Source organism: Lynx rufus, unplaced genomic scaffold (assembly GCF_022079265.1).
Source record: "Lynx rufus isolate CCGP_SWC_20201006 ecotype Redwood Valley unplaced genomic scaffold, mLynRuf1.p SCAF_9, whole genome shotgun sequence".
NCBI classification, from domain to species: Eukaryota; Metazoa; Chordata; class Mammalia; order Carnivora; family Felidae; genus Lynx; species Lynx rufus.
Genome location: NW_025814897.1, coordinates 104361994 through 104383973, shown reverse-complemented (window position 1 = coordinate 104383973; position 21980 = coordinate 104361994). Strand labels below are relative to the sequence as shown.

The 21980-nt window shown below is 43.5% G+C and overlaps 1 protein-coding gene and 1 pseudogene across 1 annotated transcript in view; both read left to right on the top strand.

Annotated features, from left to right (window-relative positions):
• The first annotated feature begins 7405 nt into the window (after positions 1–7405).
• LOC124506088 (olfactory receptor 10V1-like) lies at positions 7406–8081 on the top strand (annotated as a pseudogene).
• Positions 8082–16893: 8812 nt separating this feature from the next.
• Positions 16894–21980, top strand: part of PATL1 (PAT1 homolog 1, processing body mRNA decay factor) — a 32304-nt gene continuing 27217 nt past the window's right edge. Inside the window, exons 1-2 of the mRNA XM_047070431.1 lie at positions 16894–17115; positions 19006–19117. Of these exons, the coding sequence (XP_046926387.1) occupies positions 17101–17115; positions 19006–19117 (127 nt within the window). The 5' untranslated portion in view covers positions 16894–17100. The remainder of the gene's footprint in view (positions 17116–19005; positions 19118–21980) is intronic.

The following is a 21980-nucleotide window of genomic DNA, read 5'->3' as shown; positions in this document are numbered from 1 at the left end:
ATCAATTTCTCAACTCTTGATCTAGACTTCTTTTCTTTATGAAAATAACACCAGTGATCTTACTCCAGAAGAAAGACTATTCTGATTGTTGTTTTTTGGCTTAAAGACACTATCATTGAAAATAACATCCAAGAACTATTTTTTTTGATGTTTATTTTTGAGAGCGGGGAGGGGCTGGGAAAGAGGGAGGCAGAGGATCCCAAGCTGGCTCCCTGCTGACAGCAGAGATGCAGGGGTTCAAATTCTGAGATCATGACCTGAGCTGGAAGTCAGATGCTTAACTGACTGAACCACCCAGGCACCCCCATCCCGAACTATTTTTAAAACAACAGAGAAAGGAGATGTCTTCATCCAGGCAAACTACCAATGAAATGTAAATCTACTCTTGAAAAGCTACTAAACAGTGGCTGATAAAGGTTGTTTGTTTTTCTTGCTTTCAGTTTCCAAGGGCTATAAAGCATTGTTGGAGATGAAACTTTACTCAGGGACTGTGAAATCGTCCTAGGAACCTAGGAACCAGTCTCCCAGGCATGAATGCCTCATTTCAACGAAAAACATGGCAAGATGGGAGACTGCTAAAGAGGCACTGTGCCATGACAAAAAACCCTGGAGGTGAGTCTGACTTCTGGAAAGGAGCAGCAGTGACAAGGTGTGTTCCAGGAGCTGGCACTTGTTTGTGGGCAGAGATATAGGGACACCCAGGACGTTGGTCCCAGAGACCTCTGCAGAAGTTGTAAAGGCTTGAGGATTGAGGGAAGTCTTCAGAAATAACACTTGGATTTGAAGATAGCTCTTCCTTCACAGAGGAAGGTAAGTTCTCAGCCAACTGCAACATCTCCCTTAGCTGCCTTGTAGGGCGTCAGATTCCCTACCTCTGTGCCAACTGTGAAGATACTTTTTATAGTAAAGGAGATACGCCCCCAGAGTTCTTGATAATAACAAAACAATTCTAATTATCCCTTAGAATAATAAATATTCTGGCTCTGGCTCTAGCTTTCGTAACATCTGCAAAAGCCTCGTATGTACAGGAAGACTGGCAGCACCAGGAAAATTCTCACCTAACTTTTGACTTTCTTCCCAGATAACCAGTGGCTTGTAGACCTACTATTTATCATGGATCCTTGTTCTCACAACTTAGTCCAAGTGAAGACAGACGGAGGGGACCAAAACAGCTTTACCATGCATTGGACAATTTCCATTTTGGGTTCAGAGCAGAAAAACATCTGACAACTGATGAGGAAGCATAAGGCCAGCTGACCGTCCCCACCCTTCCACACTCCACCAGGTGGGATATGTGTGGTATTCCTTGGGCACTCCGGGCTGCCAGCTGCCCAAGAACAAAGGAAAGGGGTAAACAAACGGTTAACTGATAGAGATCAGAGTCCTGCAGGACCTAAGTCTCCATCACCTCTCCATAGTGATGGGGGAAACAAAGGCAGAAGGAAATGGCAGATACAACTCAATTTCCCAATTTCCATATCACCTGCAGCACATTGACAAATACTTGAGGCTGGCAGAGTAAAAGGTTTCTCCTGAAACTCCTGTCTTAATGCTAATGCTTTGCTAGAGGGAGAAACAACCTTAGCTTGACAATAGGCCTCCTAAATCCTGGGAGCCTTCTTTAGCATATGAAAATCTCCCTGGCAACTTCCCCAGGACTTTACCTCCCCCAATCCCACAGTATATAACCAGTCTTTCCTCAAGGTCCCGGGGCAGCTCTTCCTGCCCACAGGTCCTGTCCCCGTGCTTCAATAAAATCACCTTTTTGCACCAAAGATGTCTTCAAGAATTCTTTCTTGGGTGACGACTCTGGACCCCATGAACCCCACTATCACCCCCAAAAAACCTCATCGACTTCAAAATGAAGAGAACTGAGGGACTATGCATCTAGTCACAAGAATGGCGATGACTAGGGGCACCTGGGTGGCTCAGTGGGTTGAGTGTGACCTCAGGTCATGATCTCACAATTTGTGGGTTCAAGCCTTGCGTTGGGCTCTGTGCTGACAGCTCAGAGCCTGGAGCCTGCTTTGGATTCTATCAATTTCTCTCTCTCTCTCTCTCTCTCTCTCTCTCTCTCTCTCCCTGCCCCTCCCCAACTGGTGTGTGCATGCTTGCGCTCTCTCCGTCAGAAATAATAAATGAATAAACTTTAAAAAAAAAAAAATGGCAATGACCATGTTGTGGGTAAATAGGCTAACTCCTTATCCCATTATTTAACACAAATCTATACGGTCCTAAGGAATCAGGTGGAAATTCTTTGGATTCTGGCTCCAAGATTCAAAATATTCTAGGTAAATTTCCTACTATTTTTTATTTTATCCTCATTTTAGGAGAATTATAATAAGGCTCTACATTGAGCTGCTCCTTACAAGAACCTCAAAACATCCCAGACTAAGCTAGATGTTCTCCCTTTCTCTCATATATACAAGTAAGAAATCCTTCATTCATTCATGCTTGCCTTCAGTGTTACGTTATCTCCTGTATTCTGGTACCATGATAGGTGCTGGATGTACAATGGTATGCATGAGATAGAAGAGCCATAAACCCCTTCTTCTTGGTAATGTGAAATAAGAGAAAATATAATAGAAACAGCCTAAGTCACCGATTATAATCATTAAAATCCAGAAAGGTCAAGATACACTGGAAAATTCAGATGAAATTAGAAATACCTTTATATTGGGGCACCTGGGCGGCTTAGTTGGTTGAGCACCCAATTCTTGATTTTGGCTCAGGTCATGATCCCAGGGTCCTGGGATTGAACCCTCCATCAGGCTCTGTGCTGAGCATGTTGCCTGGTTAGGATTCTCTCTCTCTCTCGGATTCTCTCTCTCTCTCTCTCTCTCTCTCTCTCTCTTCCTCTCCTTCTCCCCCACCCCCCCCACCCCTCTCCTCTTCTCTCTCTCTCTCTCTCTTTTGCTCAAGTAAATATTAAAGAAAAAAAAAATACCTTTGGAGTCGGTGGATTCCCTCACAGGACTAGACTGTCCTGGGTCAAACTGTAGTAATAACAATGCCACAGCAACATACTTTGTCCTGTGGAGGTAATCAGATACAGGAAGACATGTATTGTTCACAGAGAACTAAAAGCAGGAAAAAACTATCATCAAAGATTTTATATACTATTATATCAGAATAAGAACTCGTGTTGTCTATGGCAAGATTCAGAAAGGGTCATTAGTACAGCTGTTCAAAAATCAATTATGGTAATAGCTAGCCTGGAATGACACCTCCACCAGATACTGTACAATCACTTTATTCATTCCCCCATCTTATCTTCACAATAACTGTCTGGAATAGATGTTAATATATTTTTAAGATTTTTTTAATCAGCTTTTTTTGTGAGAGAGAGAGAGAGAATGCACCCACAAGTGGGTCAGAGGGAGAGAGGAAGAGAGCGAGAGAATCCCCTCGAACCCATGACCTGAGCCAAAATCAAGAGTCGGAAGTTCATCGACTGAGCCACTGAGGTGCCCCTGGAATAGATGTTAATATTATTTGCACTTTGAAGACAAAGGAAGTGAGGTGCACAGAGATAAGCTTTTCAAGGTCACATAGATGGTAAAGAGCAGAGGCGGGTTGATAGTCTCCGGTCTGCTCAAGTCCAGTATTCAAATTCTTAACTCTGCTAGGCTTCATTGCCAACTCTGTGGACCAATCAGTATGACTGTGTTTTTAGGAACCAGAGGTTGATGCTTTTGGTGCCTGTAACCACAGCTTTAATTCTGATAATCTGACCTCCTTAGAGGCTAAGCCGAGTCTCACCAAACTTTGTTTGAATTAGTAGTATTTTTAAAGTACCCCAACCACAGACATCTTGTAGATTCATGGAATTAGCTAGAAGTCCTGAACAGGATTCTCTTTATCTTGTCCTTAAGGTCATTTATATATATATATATATATATATATATATATATATATATATGAGCCTTACCCTGTGAAAAGCCATTTGCTGATTTGTTCTGAGTTCACTGGGAGTGTCAGGGGCAAGATCACAGCTGGTTCATGGTCTGTGACAAGAATCAAGCTAAGATTTATGTAATCATTGATAGGTACAAGGAGATCTAAATGCTAACCTGTCTTCCATCTCTAAATCACTGCAGGATAATGGATCAGTTAATTACCCTTTCAGTGTCTCAGCTTGAAGATGGAGGTATTAATAGCTACCTTCCTACCTGCTGAACATTTTAAGGCAATTAAGTGAGACAGTGGAACATAAATACATTGAAAAAGCATAGAGTAGGCTATAACAAATTGTCCCTGACTTGCTATAAGACATCTCGTCATTCTTTAAGTCTTATGCCCGGGTTACGTCACTCTTCTCCTCCCACATGCACAGTGCTCTAAAGTGTTCCTCCCCTCCAGGGCCTGAAAGAGAAGTTGAGCCAATGCCGGCAAATAAAATCAGGTAAGGTGCTAGACTGATGCAACAGTATTCTAACTGGCCCTCTTAATTTACCCATCCTCATCCATCTTAGCTCACGTTTTCATTTCAGCTGGGTTAATTTTTCATTTTACAAGGAAAAAATTCATTTTATGAATATGGGTCTTTATAAGGCCCTTCAAATCTTACCCCTTTGGTAAATGTCTAACCTTCTTTCCTGGAGGAATGAGCCTGACCCAGATCCAAGCAGTAATTTACAAAACCCTGGGAGTTTGGGTGACTGTGGGTGGTGACTATTGAGTAGAGGGTGTGTCTACGGGTGTGGGAGTAGCTCCAAAGCAGCTGAAACAAGACCCCAGCTGTTTTAAATGTTCTAGTTTCTTTTTGAAAGTCTATTCTAGCCCAATCTACTCCCAACAGTCTAGAGGAAACTCTACCTTCAGTGCTTAGTCACGCTTAGTGGTGAGCCCCAGGGCAGGGCAATGCCCAGACCAGAAATGCACATCAGCCTAATCTTCAAAGAGAGATCCAGGGAGATAGAGAGAGAAGATTCTTTCCCTCATACAGGAAAACAGTTTTGAGATTTGAGCACTGAATTATTTGAAGTCAAAATAGAAGTACTAATACGATGGGCAAATTTTCAGTGACCATGTTTTCTAAACATGAAGCAACTAAGCTGTACCAGGCTTGTAAGAGGAATGCTTTCCTTCCATGAACACTTAAGAAGTGAGTGGTTCTGTTGTGGCCACAAAATGGCAGGGGGGAAATCAGAGCTGTTGGTTGTATGGCTAGAGTGAAACCAAGGACCAGGGCTCCCATAGCCAATTAGGCACACAGCTACCATCGCATGCTGAGGGTGTAATGCAGGGAATCCTGAATAGCTACAAACCGATCATAAGCCATGATCCCAAGAGGAAACAGTCAGCACTGCCCAGGAAGACAAAGAAAACATCTATGTGCCACAGTCAGTGAAAGAGATGGGTATTCTCCATCTCTTTACAAGACTATGTGCTCTGCCTAAATGAAAACCTACCCAGGTTGTGAAAAACTTATTCACTTGTTTATCCATTCAACAAACATTTATTGGTCACCATACGATGCATTAGAGGGGAAGGAATAAGATATAGCCCTTATCCAGCCAAAGAGCTTATATCTATGATAAATACGACATTCATAAACAAATTATCACACAAATAGAATAAAAGTTTGTTTTAGAAAGGTATACAAGATATTGTGCTTGATACTTTCTCTACCATTTGCAAGAACGTGGCCATTGTCCAATTGTCATGGGGGAAGAATTTTTATAAACTTTCCAAAGCGAGATGTCCATATTGATCCTGTTTCTAAAACTGCTGTACTTCTCTTGGTTCTTGGCTAAAAACACAGAGTTTATTTTTTTTTCAATATATGAAATTTATTGTCAAATTGGTTTCCATACAACACCCAGTGCTCATCCCAAAAGGTGCCCTCCTCAATACCCATCACCCACCCTCCCCTCCCTCCCACCCCCCATCAACCCTCAGTTTGTTCTCAGTTTTTAACAGTCTCTTATGCTTTGGCTCTCTCCCACTCTAACCTCTTTTTTTTTTTTTTCCTTCCCCTCCCCCATGGGTTTCTGTTAAGTTTCTCAAGATCCACATAAGAGTGAAACCATATGGTATCTGTCTTTCTCTGTATGGCTTATTTCACTTAGCATCACACTCTCCAGTTCCATCCACGTTGCTACAAAAGGCCATATTTCATTCTTTCTCATTGCCATGTAGTATTCCATTGTGTATATAAACCACAATTTCTTTATCCATTCATCAGTTGATGGACATTTAGGCTCTTTCCACAATTTGGCTATTGTTGAGAGTGCTGCTATAAACATTGGGGTACAAGTGCCCCTATGCATCAGTGCTCCTGTATCCCTTGGGTAAATTCCTAGCAGTGCTATTGCTGGGTCATAGGGTAGGTCTATTTTTAATTTTCTGAGGAACCTCCACACTGCTTTCCAGAGCGGCTGCACCAATTTGCATTCCCACCAACAGTGCAAGAGGGTTCCCGTTTCTCCACATCCTCTCCAGCATCTATAGTCTCCTGATTTGTTCATTTTGGCCACTCTGACTGGCGTGAGGTGATATCTGAGTGTGGTTTTGATTTGTATTTCCCTGATAAGGAGCGACGTTGAACATCTTTTCATGTGCCTGTTGGCCATCCGGATGTCTTCTTTAGAGAAGTGTCTATTCATGTAAAAACACAGAGTTTATAAAAGGCACGGGGGTGTACAGTTGAGGGCCAGTGCACTAAGAGGCTGAGTTTTTTCCGCAACCACAAACCAGTGATGGAGCCACCATGCTTATTGCTACCGAATGGGCACACGCTGACCTCTTTTTCTATCTAGGAAGATAACCCTTTAGAGAACAATGGAGCATCCTTTATATGGGACAATGTGATCCCAATGTATTTTGTAGGACTTGGACTCAAGATCATAATGACTTCACATTTGATGGCCAGCATATTCTTGCTAGGCGACATGTATGTTCAGAGGCTCAGGGGTTATTAATTCAGCTGCTTCTTGCAAAACAAAAGTGAAGTCAAAGTCCTGAGCCCAGATGCCACATGGGGCAAACTAACTCGGCTCTTATTCATAGTGATAAGTTTTATAGTTAACCTGAGCCAAGTCTTTAAAATGTGAGCTGGCAAACACAAACAAGAAGAGAGAGAGAGCGACCCGCCCAGCATAAACCTATCTTCAAGATTATTAAAGCTATAGGTGTTAACCCAGCATCATTACCTTGATCCTAAAGCACAAAGCACTTTCTTTCCTAACATAATTTTTCTTTTGTCCTAGAAAACCTGATGTGCCACTTTTATGGGGGATGAAAACTAAACCATAGAGATCCAGTTCCACTTTCACCCATTTTCACCCATCCTGGAGATACAAATGTTTTTGTAACTTTCCTGCTAATGTATATTGGCAGTCTCATTGGTAATACCACAGTCTTTCTCACTATCTGGGCGGAACCTTCACTCCACATTCCCATGTCTTTCTTTCTGGCTAATCTGGCAGTTCTGGAGATCTTTTACTCTTCCACTTGTTGCCCCTCTCCCTTTGGTCAACCTCCTGACCATGGGGAGAATGCCCATCTCTTTCACTGACTGTGGCACATAGGTGTTCTCCTTTGTCTTCCTGGGCAGTGCTGACTGTTTCCTCTTGGGGATCATGGCTTATGATCGGTTTGTAGCTGTTCAGGATTCCCTGCATTACACCCTCAGCATGCGATGGTAGCTGTGTGCCTAACTGGCTGTGGGAGCCCTGGTCCTTGGTTTCACTCTAGCCATACAACCAACAGCTCTGATTTCCCCCCTGCCATTTTGTGGCCACAACAGAATCACTCACTTCTACTGTGATGTACTCCGATCATACAGTTGGCCTGTGGAGACACTCGAATACAAGAAGCCATGATCTTCATTGTCAGTGTCATCATCCTTACCATTCCCTGTTCCCTGATCTGCATCTCATACATCTTCATTGTGGGTGCCATTTTGAAGATCTGCTCTGCAGAGGGATGGTGCAAGGCCTTCTCCACCTTTTCCTCTCATCTGACCATGGCTCTCCTCCAGTATGGCTCCTGTAGCCTTATGTATTTATGCCCCAGCTCTAGCTATAACCCAGAAATGGGTGTCTGTTGTCTACACCTTTGTCACCCCGTCTTGAATGCCTTGATCTATAGTAGGAGGAACAAGTTGCTGAAAGGCACTAAGTAGTGAAAAGACATTTACTGAACTAGGAAATGTGGGAGTTTCTGGGCTCATATAAACAACAGGAAATAATTATTCAGAAAACGATAAACTCGGGGACTAGATGACTAAACATTTGGGGAACTGATTTACCTACTTCCTCAGGACCCAGTTCCTTTTCCTAGCTCCCAACTATAGTGTAAGTTGGTGAAAGTAAGACATTATTATTTAAATAAGAGAGAGTAGTTTTTTTGTTTTGTTTTGTTTTGTTCACTGGTCCATCCCCAGTGCCTAAAACAGCTAAAGTAGATACTCAGTACATATTTATTGAACTGGTGAATTCCTTCAAGTGATGGCAAAGAATATTCTTAGTTCTTTGTTATTACCTGCACAAAGCTAAATACTGAGATTTGCATATACCAGCATTCCATAAATACTTGTAGAATAACAGAGGTTGCCTCTAAAAACACTAATAATTCTTCAAGTTTCCACTCATAAAGTCTTATTTTTCTCCTTTCTATTGTCTTAGTGTTGAGAAATATTTTTTTTAAGTTTATTTATTTATTTTGAGAGAGTGTGAGCGTGGGTGGGGGAAGGGCAGAAAGAGAAAATCCTGAGCAGGCTCTGTACTGTCAGTGCAGGGCTCAAACTCACGAACCCTGAGATCATGACTGAGCCAAAATTAAGAGCCCAGATGCGTAACTGGCTGAGCCACCCAGGCATCCCTCGGGTAATGTTTATTGTGAGACTCATCAGTGTTGAGAAGTTATAAAAATAGAATACATAAATATCTGGAATGTATTGCCATTTTAAAAAGTATAATTGGTGATATTTCAAAATTACAAATAATATCTTCACCCCATTCAGAATGGGAAATTTCAAGAAGGGGCCAAGGCACTAATGGTGATTTGGCAGAACTGGTATGAGAACTTCTTTTCTCTGTTCTTACCAGTCTGTCTTGTTATGGTTCTACTTTTTTGTTTGTTTGTTTATTTATGTTTTGAGAGAGAGAGAGAGAAAGAGAGAGAGAGAATGAGCAGGGGAGGGGCAGAGAGAGAGGAAGACAGAGAATCCCAAGCAGGTTCTGCTCGATCAGTGCAGAACCCGACACGGGGCTCCAACTCACAAACCGTGAGATCATGACCTGAGCCAAAATCAAGAGTTGGATGCTTAACCTACTGAGCCACCCAGGCACCCCATTATGGTTCTACTTTTAAAATTACATGTTTCCATTTTTAGATATAATACACATCCATTTTATAAAAACTGAAAAACATATAAAAGTAGAAAAAAGTTAAAAATCATTTCTAGTGCCACCAATTAAAAGAAACATGAGAGAGGGGGAGACACAAAACGGAAGCAGGCTCCAGGCTCTGAGCTATCAGTACAGAGCCTGATGTGGTGCTAGAACTCATGAACCATGAGATCAGAACCTGAGCAGAAGTCAGACGCTTAACTGACTGAGCCACCCAGGTGCCCCTTCCTATTGTCAATTGGTAGTTTTACAATTAATCTTGTTTATATTTATTAATTAAATTGACCTTTTTATATATTTTATATCTATTTAAATTTTTGTGGGTTTTCTAAGGTGCTTAAAGAATTTTAAGATCCTTTTTAAAGAAAACTCTTCTATTTTTTTAAGTTTATTTATTTACTTTGAAAGAGAGAGAGCACAATTAGGGGACAGGCAGAGAGAGGGAAACAGAGAATTCCAAGCAGGCTCCACACTGTCAGCACAGAGCCCAACGTGGGGCTCGAACCCATGAACCATGAGATTATGACCTTAGCCAGTGTAGGATACTTAACCAACTGAGCCACCCAGACCCCTAAGATCTATTTCTTAGTCTTTGTGCTTTATGTCAATGCTTTCCCTATAATATGTGAAAGTAATACAATATTTTGAAAGTTTATTAATGATTTTATATGTATATTATGTGTACTCTTTACATACATACTATATATGTATACATGTTATTATAAAATTCAGTATTCAGATTTTTGCTTTGTGATTTTTCCACTTTTTTAGTAAATAAATTCTGAAATTCTATCCTGAAATCATACAAATATTCACCCATATTTTGTTCTTGCTGCTTTATGTTTAAAATTTTACATTACAAAAAAAAATAAAAATAAAAATAAAACTCTCAACTGGTTGAAAGCTGAATAAAAATAAATAAAATTTATTTATAATAAAATTAAAATAAATAAAATAAAATAAATAATAAATAAAATAAAATATAAAATATAAAATATAAAAAATAGAATAAAATTTTACATAGAACTTATTTATCATTGTGGAATGTATGCTGTTGTATGCTGTGCTATAAGGCTTTAACTTTTATCTCAAAATAAATGACCAATTGCTTCAGTGTAATTCAAATCATGCTTCCTTAACCCAGTGAATTATTATCTTTATCACATAGTAAACACACATGTATGTTCTTTTTCTCAGCCACTTACTCTGTTCCATAAATTAGTCTGTGTATTCCTGTACTGATACTACCTTATTTGTACCACTGGTATTTTATGATCATTTACATAATAATATTAGAATCTGTTTATCTTTCCAGAAATTTGCTATAATTAAAAGGTTTGTAGTTTACCTTCAAACAGGTTGTGGTGGTTTCGAAAAACATCCACCAGTTCTTTGATATTCTTTCTTTATAAAGTGGATGGTATTCTTTTGGGTTTTCTTTTCCTATTGAGATAGAATAATTATTATGTTAAACACATAATCCACCTCTTCCATCAAAATTGTCCCATCTTAACTGTCAGCTCATAGGTGAGGGAAGCAAGTGTGCCTGAGTTCTTTTTATAGTTTATTTATTTGTTTCATGGGGGTGGGGGGCAGGGAGTGGTACAGAGAGAAGGAGAGAGACTCCCAAACAGGCTTTGTGCCGTCAGCAGCACAGCCGGGTAAAGGGCTCAGTCCCACGAACCATGAGATCATGGCCTGAGGTGAAATCAAGAGTCAGATGCTTAACTGACTGAGCCACCCACCCAGGCACCCAAAGTATGCCTGAGTTCTTAAACATCACTGAATTTTACATCAGCCTTGTGTATAATTAATAAAATGCCTCAAGACTTTTGTTTTTCATTTTTTTATGGTTATTTATTTTTGAGAATAAAGACCGAGCATGAGTGGGGAAGGGGCAGAGAGACAGAGGGAGACACAGAATCCGAAGCAGGCTCCAAGCTCTGAGCTGTCAGCATAGAGCCTGACGTGGGGCTCAAACCCATGAACCGTGAGATCATGACCTGAGCCGAAGTCAGATGCTTAACTGACGGAGCCACCCAGGTGCCCCCAAGACCTTTTTTTTTTAATGTTTATTTTTGAAAGAGAGAGAGAGAGAGAGAGAGAGCACGAACAGAGGAGGGGCAGAGAGAGAGGGGGACAGAGGATCCAAAGCAGGTTCTGTGCTGACAGCAGACAGCCCGATGCAAGGCTCGAACTCACAACCTGGAGATCATGACCTGAGCTGAAGTCGGATGCTCAACCAACTGAGCCACCCAGGCGCCCCCTAATGCCTCAAGACTTAATGATGTTCATGGAATTTGACTAATTTTTATACTTTGTTGAACAAACCTCTCTCCCTTTTGCAAGGTTTGCCCAAAGGAAGATACAGCCAAGGTCCCTCCAGTACAGCAGTCTCAGGGAACAGCCTGAATCTTTTTCCCAATGGCCCCAGGAAAAGGCCAGAAACCAGAACCTCACTTATCCTCTCTCACTTAGATATGGGGAAATACGGAAGTCCAGCTAATGCCAGAAGCTGACTCCCAGTGAGCCTTAGGCGTACCAGGGAACACCAAGGTATTAGACAGGGAGTTGGGCTGTAGAGGCTTTTTAAGCTTTCACAGGGTTTCCTCTCTTCCTCCCTACCCTCCCTTAGTCCTCTTCCACCCTGCCCCCATTCCTTAGCACCAGCTGGGCAAGGATGGGCAAGGATATATTCTGTAAATGGGCAAGGATATATTCTGAATGGGATGTTGCCATCCAACCCTGTTCTGGTGACCCTACGAGAACTACAAGAAACCAAGGCAAGGGGATTATAAAGGGTACTTGAAGACCTTCAAGGCATAATGTGTGAAGACATCTCCTATGAACCAATAGCTAGAGTCAATTTTTCACTTTGTCCATTCATTCATTCATTCATTCATTTTGACAGAGAGAGACAGCACAAACAGAGGAGGAACAAAGAGAGAGGAAGAGAGAGAATCCCAAGCAGGCACCGCATTGTCTGCACAGAGCCTGATGTGGGGCTCGAACCCACGAACCGTGAGATCATGACCTGAGCCGAAACCAAGAGTCGGACACTTAACCGACTGAGTCACCCAGGGGCCCTGCGAATCCTTTTCTTTATATTGGTTTATGATTGAAAGAACTCAGAATGTTTGAACAATTACTATTAAGTGCTGAAGTAAATGATGTGGTAAGAATAAAATGCTGAATGGGAAATACATCGTTTCTGCCTTCTGTCACTTATTCTCGCTAAGGGCCCAGGAAGGAGGGACTCATCATCCCTTTCCTGAGCTGTGTACATAAATGACAAGGGGAATAGTTGCCCGTGCCCCCGTCCCTGGCCTGCAATGCTCAAAGAATCAAAAGAAAACGATGGAAGCAACTGTAAGCTCACATCTCTTAGCACATCAGTAACAGACAAATGTGCAAGAAAACGGACTTTCTGCTTTTATCTTCCAATGCCATGGTCTACCCCAGAACGCTACCATATTTCCCCATCTCTACATGGCAGCCAATCACTACTACCTGATGGATATGCCTACAACACATCCTTAGTGTCAAGACCTGGTCAGCATTAAGCTGTCCCCCGCCCCCCGCCCCAACTGCCACGGGGGGGGGGGGGGACCCACGGCAGGAGGGTGGGTCTGCGCTTTCTCTCTCATTCTTGATACTTCTTTTAATGATCTTTCATGCTCTCACCTAGTGAAACTTCCTATTTTTCACCTTTCAGCAGTATATGACATACTTAAATTTTAATGTTTTCTCATTATGCTACCCCAAAACCATTTTAGATAACTCCAATGGTTCACACATACCACATGGGGTAGGCTGTAAAATGCCCCGTCTCCCCCTGAGATGTCCATGTCCTGATGCCCAGAACCTGTGAATCTGACTTTATGCGGTAAAGGGGATTTTGCAGATGGGGACATTATCCTGGATTATCCAGGCGCCCCCACTGTTATCATGGAGTCTTTGTAAGAGGGAAGCAGGAGGGTGGGAGAGAAAACCGTAACAACAGACGGAGAGGGTGTGAGGGAGAGTCTGAAAGACGCTCGGCTGCCAGCTTTGAAAACGGAAGACAGGCAACAAGCCAAGGAATGCAAACAACGTCTAGAAGCTGAAAACAGTAAACAGATTCTCTCCTAACACTCCAGAAGGAATATAGTACTGCAAGTTTGTGGGCTACATGAACAATGACCCTCTGGGCAGCCCATGACTTTCTCCTTCTCTACGAGACACTTTCCAAGCACTCAGGTTTAATGTCTTAAAGCCATGGTTCTCAAAGTAGAACCAGTGGCATCAGCATCACCTGGGAACTTGCTATAAATTCTCCAGTCCTACTTCAGACCTACTGGATCAGAAACTTTGAGGATGAGGCCCAGCAGTCGGCGTTTTTTAACAAGCCCTCTTCGGGACGTGGAGAACCACTGATTTAGAGTTGTGCGTTACTTAATGAAAACTGAAACCATCTAAAACTAGTCTCACAAGAAAGTAAACTTTGTTTTGCCATAATTTTTTTAAAAAGAATATATAGAGCCTATAAATACCACAATGGGTCATTTGTAGCTTTTGGAGAGAGGACAGACAATGCTAAAGAAAACTCTGTGGCTTTGTCTAATTGATGTCCTCTCTCTCCTGTCAAAGCCTCTTGTACCCACCTAGCATGCAAAAGAGACTTCTCTTTCATCCACTTATGGGATACTCTCTAGAGGCATCACACCTTATTTCTGAAGAATCACTTGTGAAAGGAACTTGTACCCCTCCCATCTTAACAATGGATCTAGGGGCACCTGGGTGGCTCAGCCAGTTAAGTGTCCAATTTCAGCTCATGATGTCACAATTTGTGAGTTCGAGCCCCACATTGGGCTCTTGCTGATGGCTCAGACCCTGGAGCCAGCTTCAAATTTTGGGTCTCCCTCTCTTTCTGCCCCTCCCCCACTCATATTCTCTCTCTCTCTCTCTCTCAAAAATAAAAACATTAAAACAATTTTTTATTTAAAAAAAATAATGGATTACACAACTAAAAAAATTGCATTATTCCCTTAAAGGAACTCTCATTAATCCCCCTCACAAATAGGTGTTATGTGAGGGGAAAAAATGGGTAATTTTGGTGATCATCTCAGTGACACCTTGTCTTCTGTTTCTTTAATTACTGCTTATTTTTCTACTTTCTTTGAGCTTACCCGATTCATTTATATTCAGGCTTTCCTACTTTCTTATATAAACTGCTTTAGCTATATCCTGAAAGTCATGATAAGCTATATGTTTATCATCAAGTTCTAAATATTTTCTGCTTGTCATATTTTCTTAAGTAGTGAATGAATTAGAGGTATATTTTTAATTTTTTTGAGTCTATTTTGAGAGAGAGCGAGGATCCTAAGCAGGCTCTACACTGTCAGCACAGAGCCCCATGCAGGCTCGAACTCAAGACCTGTGAGATCATGACCTGAACCAAAATCAAGAGTCAGATGTTTAACCGACTGAGCCACCCACGCGCCCCGAGGTGTATTATTTTTAACGTCTGATTTTTTTTCAAGTTTATTTATTTTGAAAGAGACAGAGAGAATGTGGGCATGGGCGAGGCAGAGAAAGAGGGACAATCTCAAGCAAGCTCAACGCTGTCAGCGCAGAGCCCATGTGGGGGCTTGAACTCATGAAATGGAAACTGTGAGATCCTGACCTGTGCGTAAATCGAGTCAGATGCTGAGCCACCCCCGTGCCCCTTGATGTCTGATTTCTAACATAATGATCAGAAAACATGATCTGCATCGTCAAGGATCAGCCAACGTTTTCCGTGAAGAGCCAGTTAGTAAACCGTGCAGGCTTTGCGGGCCAAATGGGTCTCCACTGTAGGTACTCATCTCCGCCTTTGTTGCCCTAAAGCAACCAAAGACAGTATGTAAATAAATGAAAGTGACTATTCCAACAAAACCTTACTTAAAACAGTAGATAACTGGCCTGGTTCAGCCAAGAGAGTCATTTCCAACCCCTGGTCTATATAGTACCAATTCCTTTTGGTCACCGTTAAGACTTGCCGTTACCTAGTACTGTGTTGTAGCAATGTTCAGTGCGTGCTTGAAACCCACTTATCATCCTATCCTCCGTCTGCTCCTTTTCCTTAAGGTTCAGGCCTGGCCCATGTAAGCATTTGCTTTTGTTAAATTATCACGGTGATTCAGACACCGGGTTTTTGGAATCAGAGAGACCCCAGCTGCCAGCTTTGCCACTCGCCATTGGGTGATTTGGGGCAAATTATTTAACATCTCTAATCCTCAAGTTCCTCACCTGTAAGATAGAGAAAATAATAATAATTAATAATAAATACCTCATGGGGTTGGCATAGGAAGGATTTAACGAGATAATCCATATATGGCACCTAGCAGAGTGCCAGATTTCAATCATTATCAGTAGCATTAACATCATCATGCCATTGAACCACTATCGAGTGGGGTAGGTATCATTAAACCCATTTTACAAAGAAATTAAGGCTCAAAGATGTTTAGGTAACTTGCCCTAAATCTGATAGCCAGTGAGTGACAAAGCACCGATTCCCACCCAGAGCTTCTTGTCTCCAAATCCAAAGCGTCCAGGACTCAGGCCCTGATTAATCCAATCACCCTAACAAGTGAGGAATTAATTGACCGTATGCCATTCCTTAGGCGAGGCTGCATTTTCAGACACGCGGAGAAAGGAGTTGCGGAATGCACAGGGATTAATTCTTCGCGGTTCAAGTTTAGTCCTTACGGGAAACGAGAGAGTTCCGCGAGCTCAACGGGTCAACGGGCGGACCGACAGGGCCCGGGCGGTGCCAGCAGAGGCGGCAAGCCACCAGACTCCGGGAACCAGGGTGTCGCGGCTTATGATCTGGACAAAACTCCTTTTTGGGCTCGATCCGCGCAGGAGGTGGTGTCCCTCGGCGGCGCAGCCGGGCTGGCGCTCCTCGGCCCCGGTGACCTTGCTACCCACGGCCCCGCTGCCCTTTCTGGCTCCCCCGTTCCACGTGCCCCGGGCGCCTAAAAATATCACCCCGGTTCAACCTCCCGGTACATGCCTTCGCTTTTTAAAACCCGGCCGCCGTCATCACCTCGAGACTCATAAATCACAGCCCTGACCTGCTGTGGAGGCAGCGGGTGACGGGGCCCTCAAAGCAGCGACGAATTCGGCCCCCTTCGATGACCCGGGCTTTTCGGTCTTTTCCCCCTCTGCTCCGCGCACAGGGCATATCGCGAGGACCGCCCGCCCCACCCTAGCCCCGAAGATCGTGCTGGTCGTTAGAAAAACAGCCCGGGAACCTCCATTTCTCCCAGCTCGGGCTAAACCGGGGACTCTTCAAAGCCATATCCTGTGACAATCACAGGGGTTTTCTCCGCCCCGTCGGTGACGGAAAACTCGTGACTCGGACCTGAGCGCGGGGCGGGCGGAAAGCAGCCGGGGGCGGAGCTGCGAGCCCGGCTCGCGAGGAAGCCCCCGACGGGCGGCGCGTGCGCAGTCGCTCTCCACGGGACCTCCTTCCCGCCGCTGAGACTAGGAAGCGGGACGCCAAATCTGTCCCCGCGCAGCCGCCGCGCCGGGCGCCGAGCGGGGCGGCCGGCCTCCCCGAGGCGCGCCTGTGCACGTTCCCACGCACGCTCCGGCGTACGGCGGCGGCCAGGGGTCGCGAGCCGGTGGAGGACCCGCGCGCGGAGGAGCCCGGCGAGTCAGCGCCTCTTCCCTCCCTCCCCCACTCCCCTCCCCGCTCCCTCCCCCCTCCCCAAGAATGTTCCGCTACGAGGTGAGCTCTTGCGACCGGAAGTAACCCCTCCCTCCCTCCTGCGCCCCTTTTCGTCTCTCACCCCCTGCGCGTCCGTCCCGCGCCCCTGGAGGAGGAGGGGGCTGGCGGCGGGACCGCCGGGACCGAGTAGAGCGCTTGGGGCCTGGGGTCGCGGGTTTAATCCGAGGGTGGTGAGCAGGCTCCAGGGGGCGGGACTGTCCTATCAGTTGCCGCCGGGAGAGTTGGCCTCTGTTTTGGGGTGGCGAGGGCCCGTTAAGTACCGTATCCAGACTATTCCCCAACCCCCACCCCGGGAGGAGCCGCGGAGGGGAGAGCGTCGCACCCACCGGCTTGAGGAAGAGTCTCCCGGGAAAGCCTAGAAACACGTTTCCCGCCCTGAACCCGGAACCACCTCTCCTCCAGTTACATACCCGTGCGCACTGGCAACCAGCGGGTCAGGGGGTGCCCGGACTTGCCCTTTTCTGGGGCCGAAGACTGTTTACCAAAGAGGGCTCCCCGAGTTGGGAGGGGGCGTGTCCAGCAGAAGTTCCTTCTGGGCGAGTGGGGGGAGACGTGGGTTTGGTGACCATCCCGGGAATGTAGCGACAGTCTAACCCGACCGCTAACTCACTGTATGACCTTGAGCAACTCCCAGTCTCTGGACATAAAGTTTCTAGATTTGTAGACTGAAAGGGCTGCTCTAGGTGATCCCTGAGAGCCTCTACAATTGAAAAAAGCAGTGATTTGGCTAAGTGGATCTTTGTGATTTTGAAGGGCGTGCAGCTGGGAGTTGCTTGTGACGTGGAGGCAGTTGTATCCCTGCTTTGTGTAAGTTTGGGAGGGCTTAAGATGGGTGGAATGGCCCTTTGGCCTAACCTTTCCTTCGGGGACAGCCTAGCGAAGAAGTAGCCTGGCAAGGTATGTCACAGACCTGCCTGTTGATAGGTGGTGCTGTGATCCTGAGTCTTTGGACATTGGGGGACACATACACAATAGGAAGGGTTCAAGATGAACTGACTTGATGTAAACATGGAGAGAGATGCTGAGATGCAGGAGGCAGAGTTGTCAAAAGAAAAGAAAACTTGGAAAATAAGTCCGTTGAAAACGGTAGCGGAGGGGGGAAATATTTAAAAGGGAACGGACCTACGTGGTTGTGGGAATATCTAGCACTGTGGAGCAGTCCAGAGTCTTTGCCAAATCTCTGCCCCATTTTATCCTCACTGAGGTGTTGTCCCTTTGTTACCACCTAGAGCCTAACACAGAGCCTGAGACAAATAGGTACTTTAGAGGTCTGTACTGCGTTAACTAGAATATGACTTGCCCAAGTTTGCACCACTTGTACGAATGGAGCCAGAACTTGAACTCACCGTATCACAGCTTTTCCAGAGTTCTCTTGATTGGGGTTGAAAATTTAGCTTTCTGTTTGATCACCAGAGTTTGGGCCTACAGAAAACAGGATGGAAAGTGAACAGAAAACCTTAAAAGGGCATAATGAAATATGGTTGCAAATTTGAGTGAATATGGGAAACCTGATACTTAATGTTGAAAAATATTTCTAAAACTCAAGCAAAATAATAATAAAGTGTGCATCTTCAGCGGTCATTACTACTCTAACCAGTGATGTGAAGAAAGTTGGGGGCCTAATTCCTTAGTTATGCGAAGAAATACCGTTACTAGATTCTTGATGGAGAAACGGAGTGTTTGGGCCAAGAGAAACTGAAAGAAGATGCTGACATCTTCCAATGTCAAGGAAATTGGGCGTAGAAAAAATGCTGTCTCTACAAGATGTCATAATGAAGCTATTCTGATGATGGGGAAGATAAAATGAACATTTTTTTTTTCAATGACTTTTTCACATTGTTACTCATGCATGTGAATTTCATGAATAGTTAATCTCTTCTCTTTTTTTAGTCTTTAGAGGATTGTCCTCTGGACGAAGATGAAGATGCCTTTCAGGGCTTGGGAGAGGAAGATGAAGAGATTGATCAATTCAATGATGATACGTTTGGGTCAGGTGCAGTTGGTAAGTGACATGTTCTTAGAATGTCATCTTGGTCTCTTGCTCTTTTCAAATGTTCTCTTTTAAGTGCTTTATCCTAGTAGGAGTAACTGCCTTCACAAATTGGGCAAAATATTGCATTCTCGGTCTCAGAATAGTTCAGTCCTCACTGGAAGCATCTACCCCACTCCCTGGGCCTCTTTTTTTTCCTCATATATAAAACCAGATGTTCTCTGAGCCCTGTCCCTTCCGGCTACATTACCTGTAGCTGTAGATTGGATGCTAAAAGGAATGCAAATGGTTAGACAAGTAGGCATTTTCTGAAGATTTAAAATAATCCTAGAAGAAGGAAATTTTTATTTGTGGAACATGTACCTTTTGGAAAACCAGTTAACTAAGAGAAAACTTGGACTTGAGTGTGTATGTTTTAAAATTCATGGGGCTCCTGGGTGGCTCAGCAGTTAGGCGTCCAACTCTTGATTTCAGCTCAGGTCATGATCTCACGTTTCGTGGGTTCAAGCCCTGCATCAGTCTCTGTGCTGGCAGTGTGGAGCCTGCTTGGGATTTTTTCTCTCTCTCTTTCTCCCGCTCCCCCCCTCCCCCTCCCCCCCTTCTCCCTATCCTTCCCCCCCCTTTCTTTCCGCCCCTCCCATGCCTGCTCTCCCTCTCAGAATAAAGAAATAAACTTTAAAAAATAAATACAATGAAATTCAATTAACCAGTGGTATATTGCATGACCCTGCTATTGCCTTATAGTATCTTCAGTAAAATAGGAAGCATTTTATTCCAAGAATTGTGGTGATAGGAAGTCTTCATAAGTTAGAAAAGTGCTGTGCACAGATGAAATTTTCTCATCCCTGGATATGAACATATATTCTAGGAATTGGAAAAGGGTAAAAAACTAAAGAGCCAAACTAAACATAACATAGCTCAGAGTTATAATTACTAAAATGGGAGACTTAGGGAGCAAGCTTATATGATAAAGTTCGAGAATTAGAGATCCTAGAACAAGTGTACTAATAAAATATACTTAAAAAAAATAAATAGGTAAGAGTGCAAATATTTTTACTTTAACTGTTGGTGTTGAAAAGTAGCAATAACAGTGTTTCTGTTGGGATGTGTAACTATATATGATTTCTTTGGAATCAGCATTTCTGTCTATGCAACAAACATTGTTCAAACTTAAGTAGCAAGAGGAAATTATGCAATAGTGACTAATCTTAAAATGTTGAATATCAAAAACAAATAAGAGATCTTAGAGGTGTGATAATGGTGACTCATTCTGCAGTGACCTAAGTAGCTTGAGTTGATTAAAACTTAGACTATGTTGAATTAACTGGCAAAAATAACAAAGTTTGCTCGTTAGTCGAGGCTTACAGAATTCAGTAGAGATATACAACTGCCACTCTCAGGAGCAGCAAGAGAAGTGTCTAAGGTAGAAGCAAGACGGATTACAGAAGGAAACCAAAGACCATTTGGATTATAGCCATAGTTTAGGAGATGAGATCGGCCAAGAGAAGGATAATGTCAAAGATGCTGTTCTCTCTCCACGGAGATCACCTAAGAAGAGAGGTAGGATAGAATTGCAAATGAACTGATGTGAATTGCAAATTGATTTGGAAGTTCCTTTAGTGTATAACCTGTAGAACACAATAGAAGTTACAAGCATTGTGTGCTTGTTTCTGGAACTCCTTTTCTCTTAAAGTATTGTACTGATTGTTACCCTTTTTCAGCAAATTCGTCACTATTAAATGAAGTTGATGGAATTGACTGACAGATGTTACATTAAGATGAAACAGCATAGTAATAAGCCCTCAGTTTTGAACCCGGACAGAAGAGAAATAATCTTGCCTCTTCTCGTTGACTTCCAGCGTGCTGTGGGCAATCTTTTTCTGCTTCTCCGTTCCTCACAAGTTGAGGGAAATGTTTCCTTAAAAGGACATTGGAGTGTGCAGAACTGTATTTTGTATGATGGAAAAAAAGAAAAGCATACACATGTTGAAAAAGCCCCTAGGGTTACACAGTAAAAGAACAGGTAGTAAAAAGTAAAGGCAGTGAAATAGCAGCATATGGTTAGCCCAGTTTGTACCTGAGGGTATAAGTGATTAAGAAAGACTTTCCTTGTTCATCAAAGTTTATAATGGAGAAGAGATTTCTAGGGGTGCTTGGGTGGCCCAGTCAGTTTAGCATCTGACTGTTGACTTCAGCCCAGGTCATGATCCAACAATTTGTGAGTGCGAACCTCCCCCATCAGGCTCTGTGCTGATGGCACGGAGCCTGCTTGGGATTGTCTCTCTTCGCCCCTCCCCTGCTTGCATGCATGCGTGCTCGCTCACTCTCTCTGTCTCTCAAAATAAACAGTAGAAAAAGAGATTTCCAAATATGAGCCCACTCCTTTAGGAGTATGATATATTTGTATTAAAGTTAAAATCATAATTCTTTATGATATCTTGATATAAATATTACACAGATTTATTTTAAAAAATTGCTAAGTCAACCTGTGATTTGTTTAATACACTTGTACAGGTGGTATAAAGAATTTAAACTAGGAGGGGCGCCTGGGTGGCTCAGTCGGTTAAGCATCCAACTTTGGCTCAGGTCATGATCTCACTGCTAGTGGTTCAAGCCCTGCATGGGGCTCTGTACTGACAGCTCAGAGCCTGCAGCCTGTTATGGATTCTATGTCTCTTTCTCTCTGCCCCTCCCCTGTTCACGTTCTGTCTCAATCAATCAATCTCTCTCCCCCTCTCTCCCTCTCTCTGTCTCACTCAAAACTAAATAAAAATTAAGAAAAAAAATTTAAGAATTTAAACCAGGAGGGGGGCGCCTGGGTGGCGCAGTCGGTTAAGAGTCCGACTTCAGCCAGGTCACGATCTCGCGGTCCGTG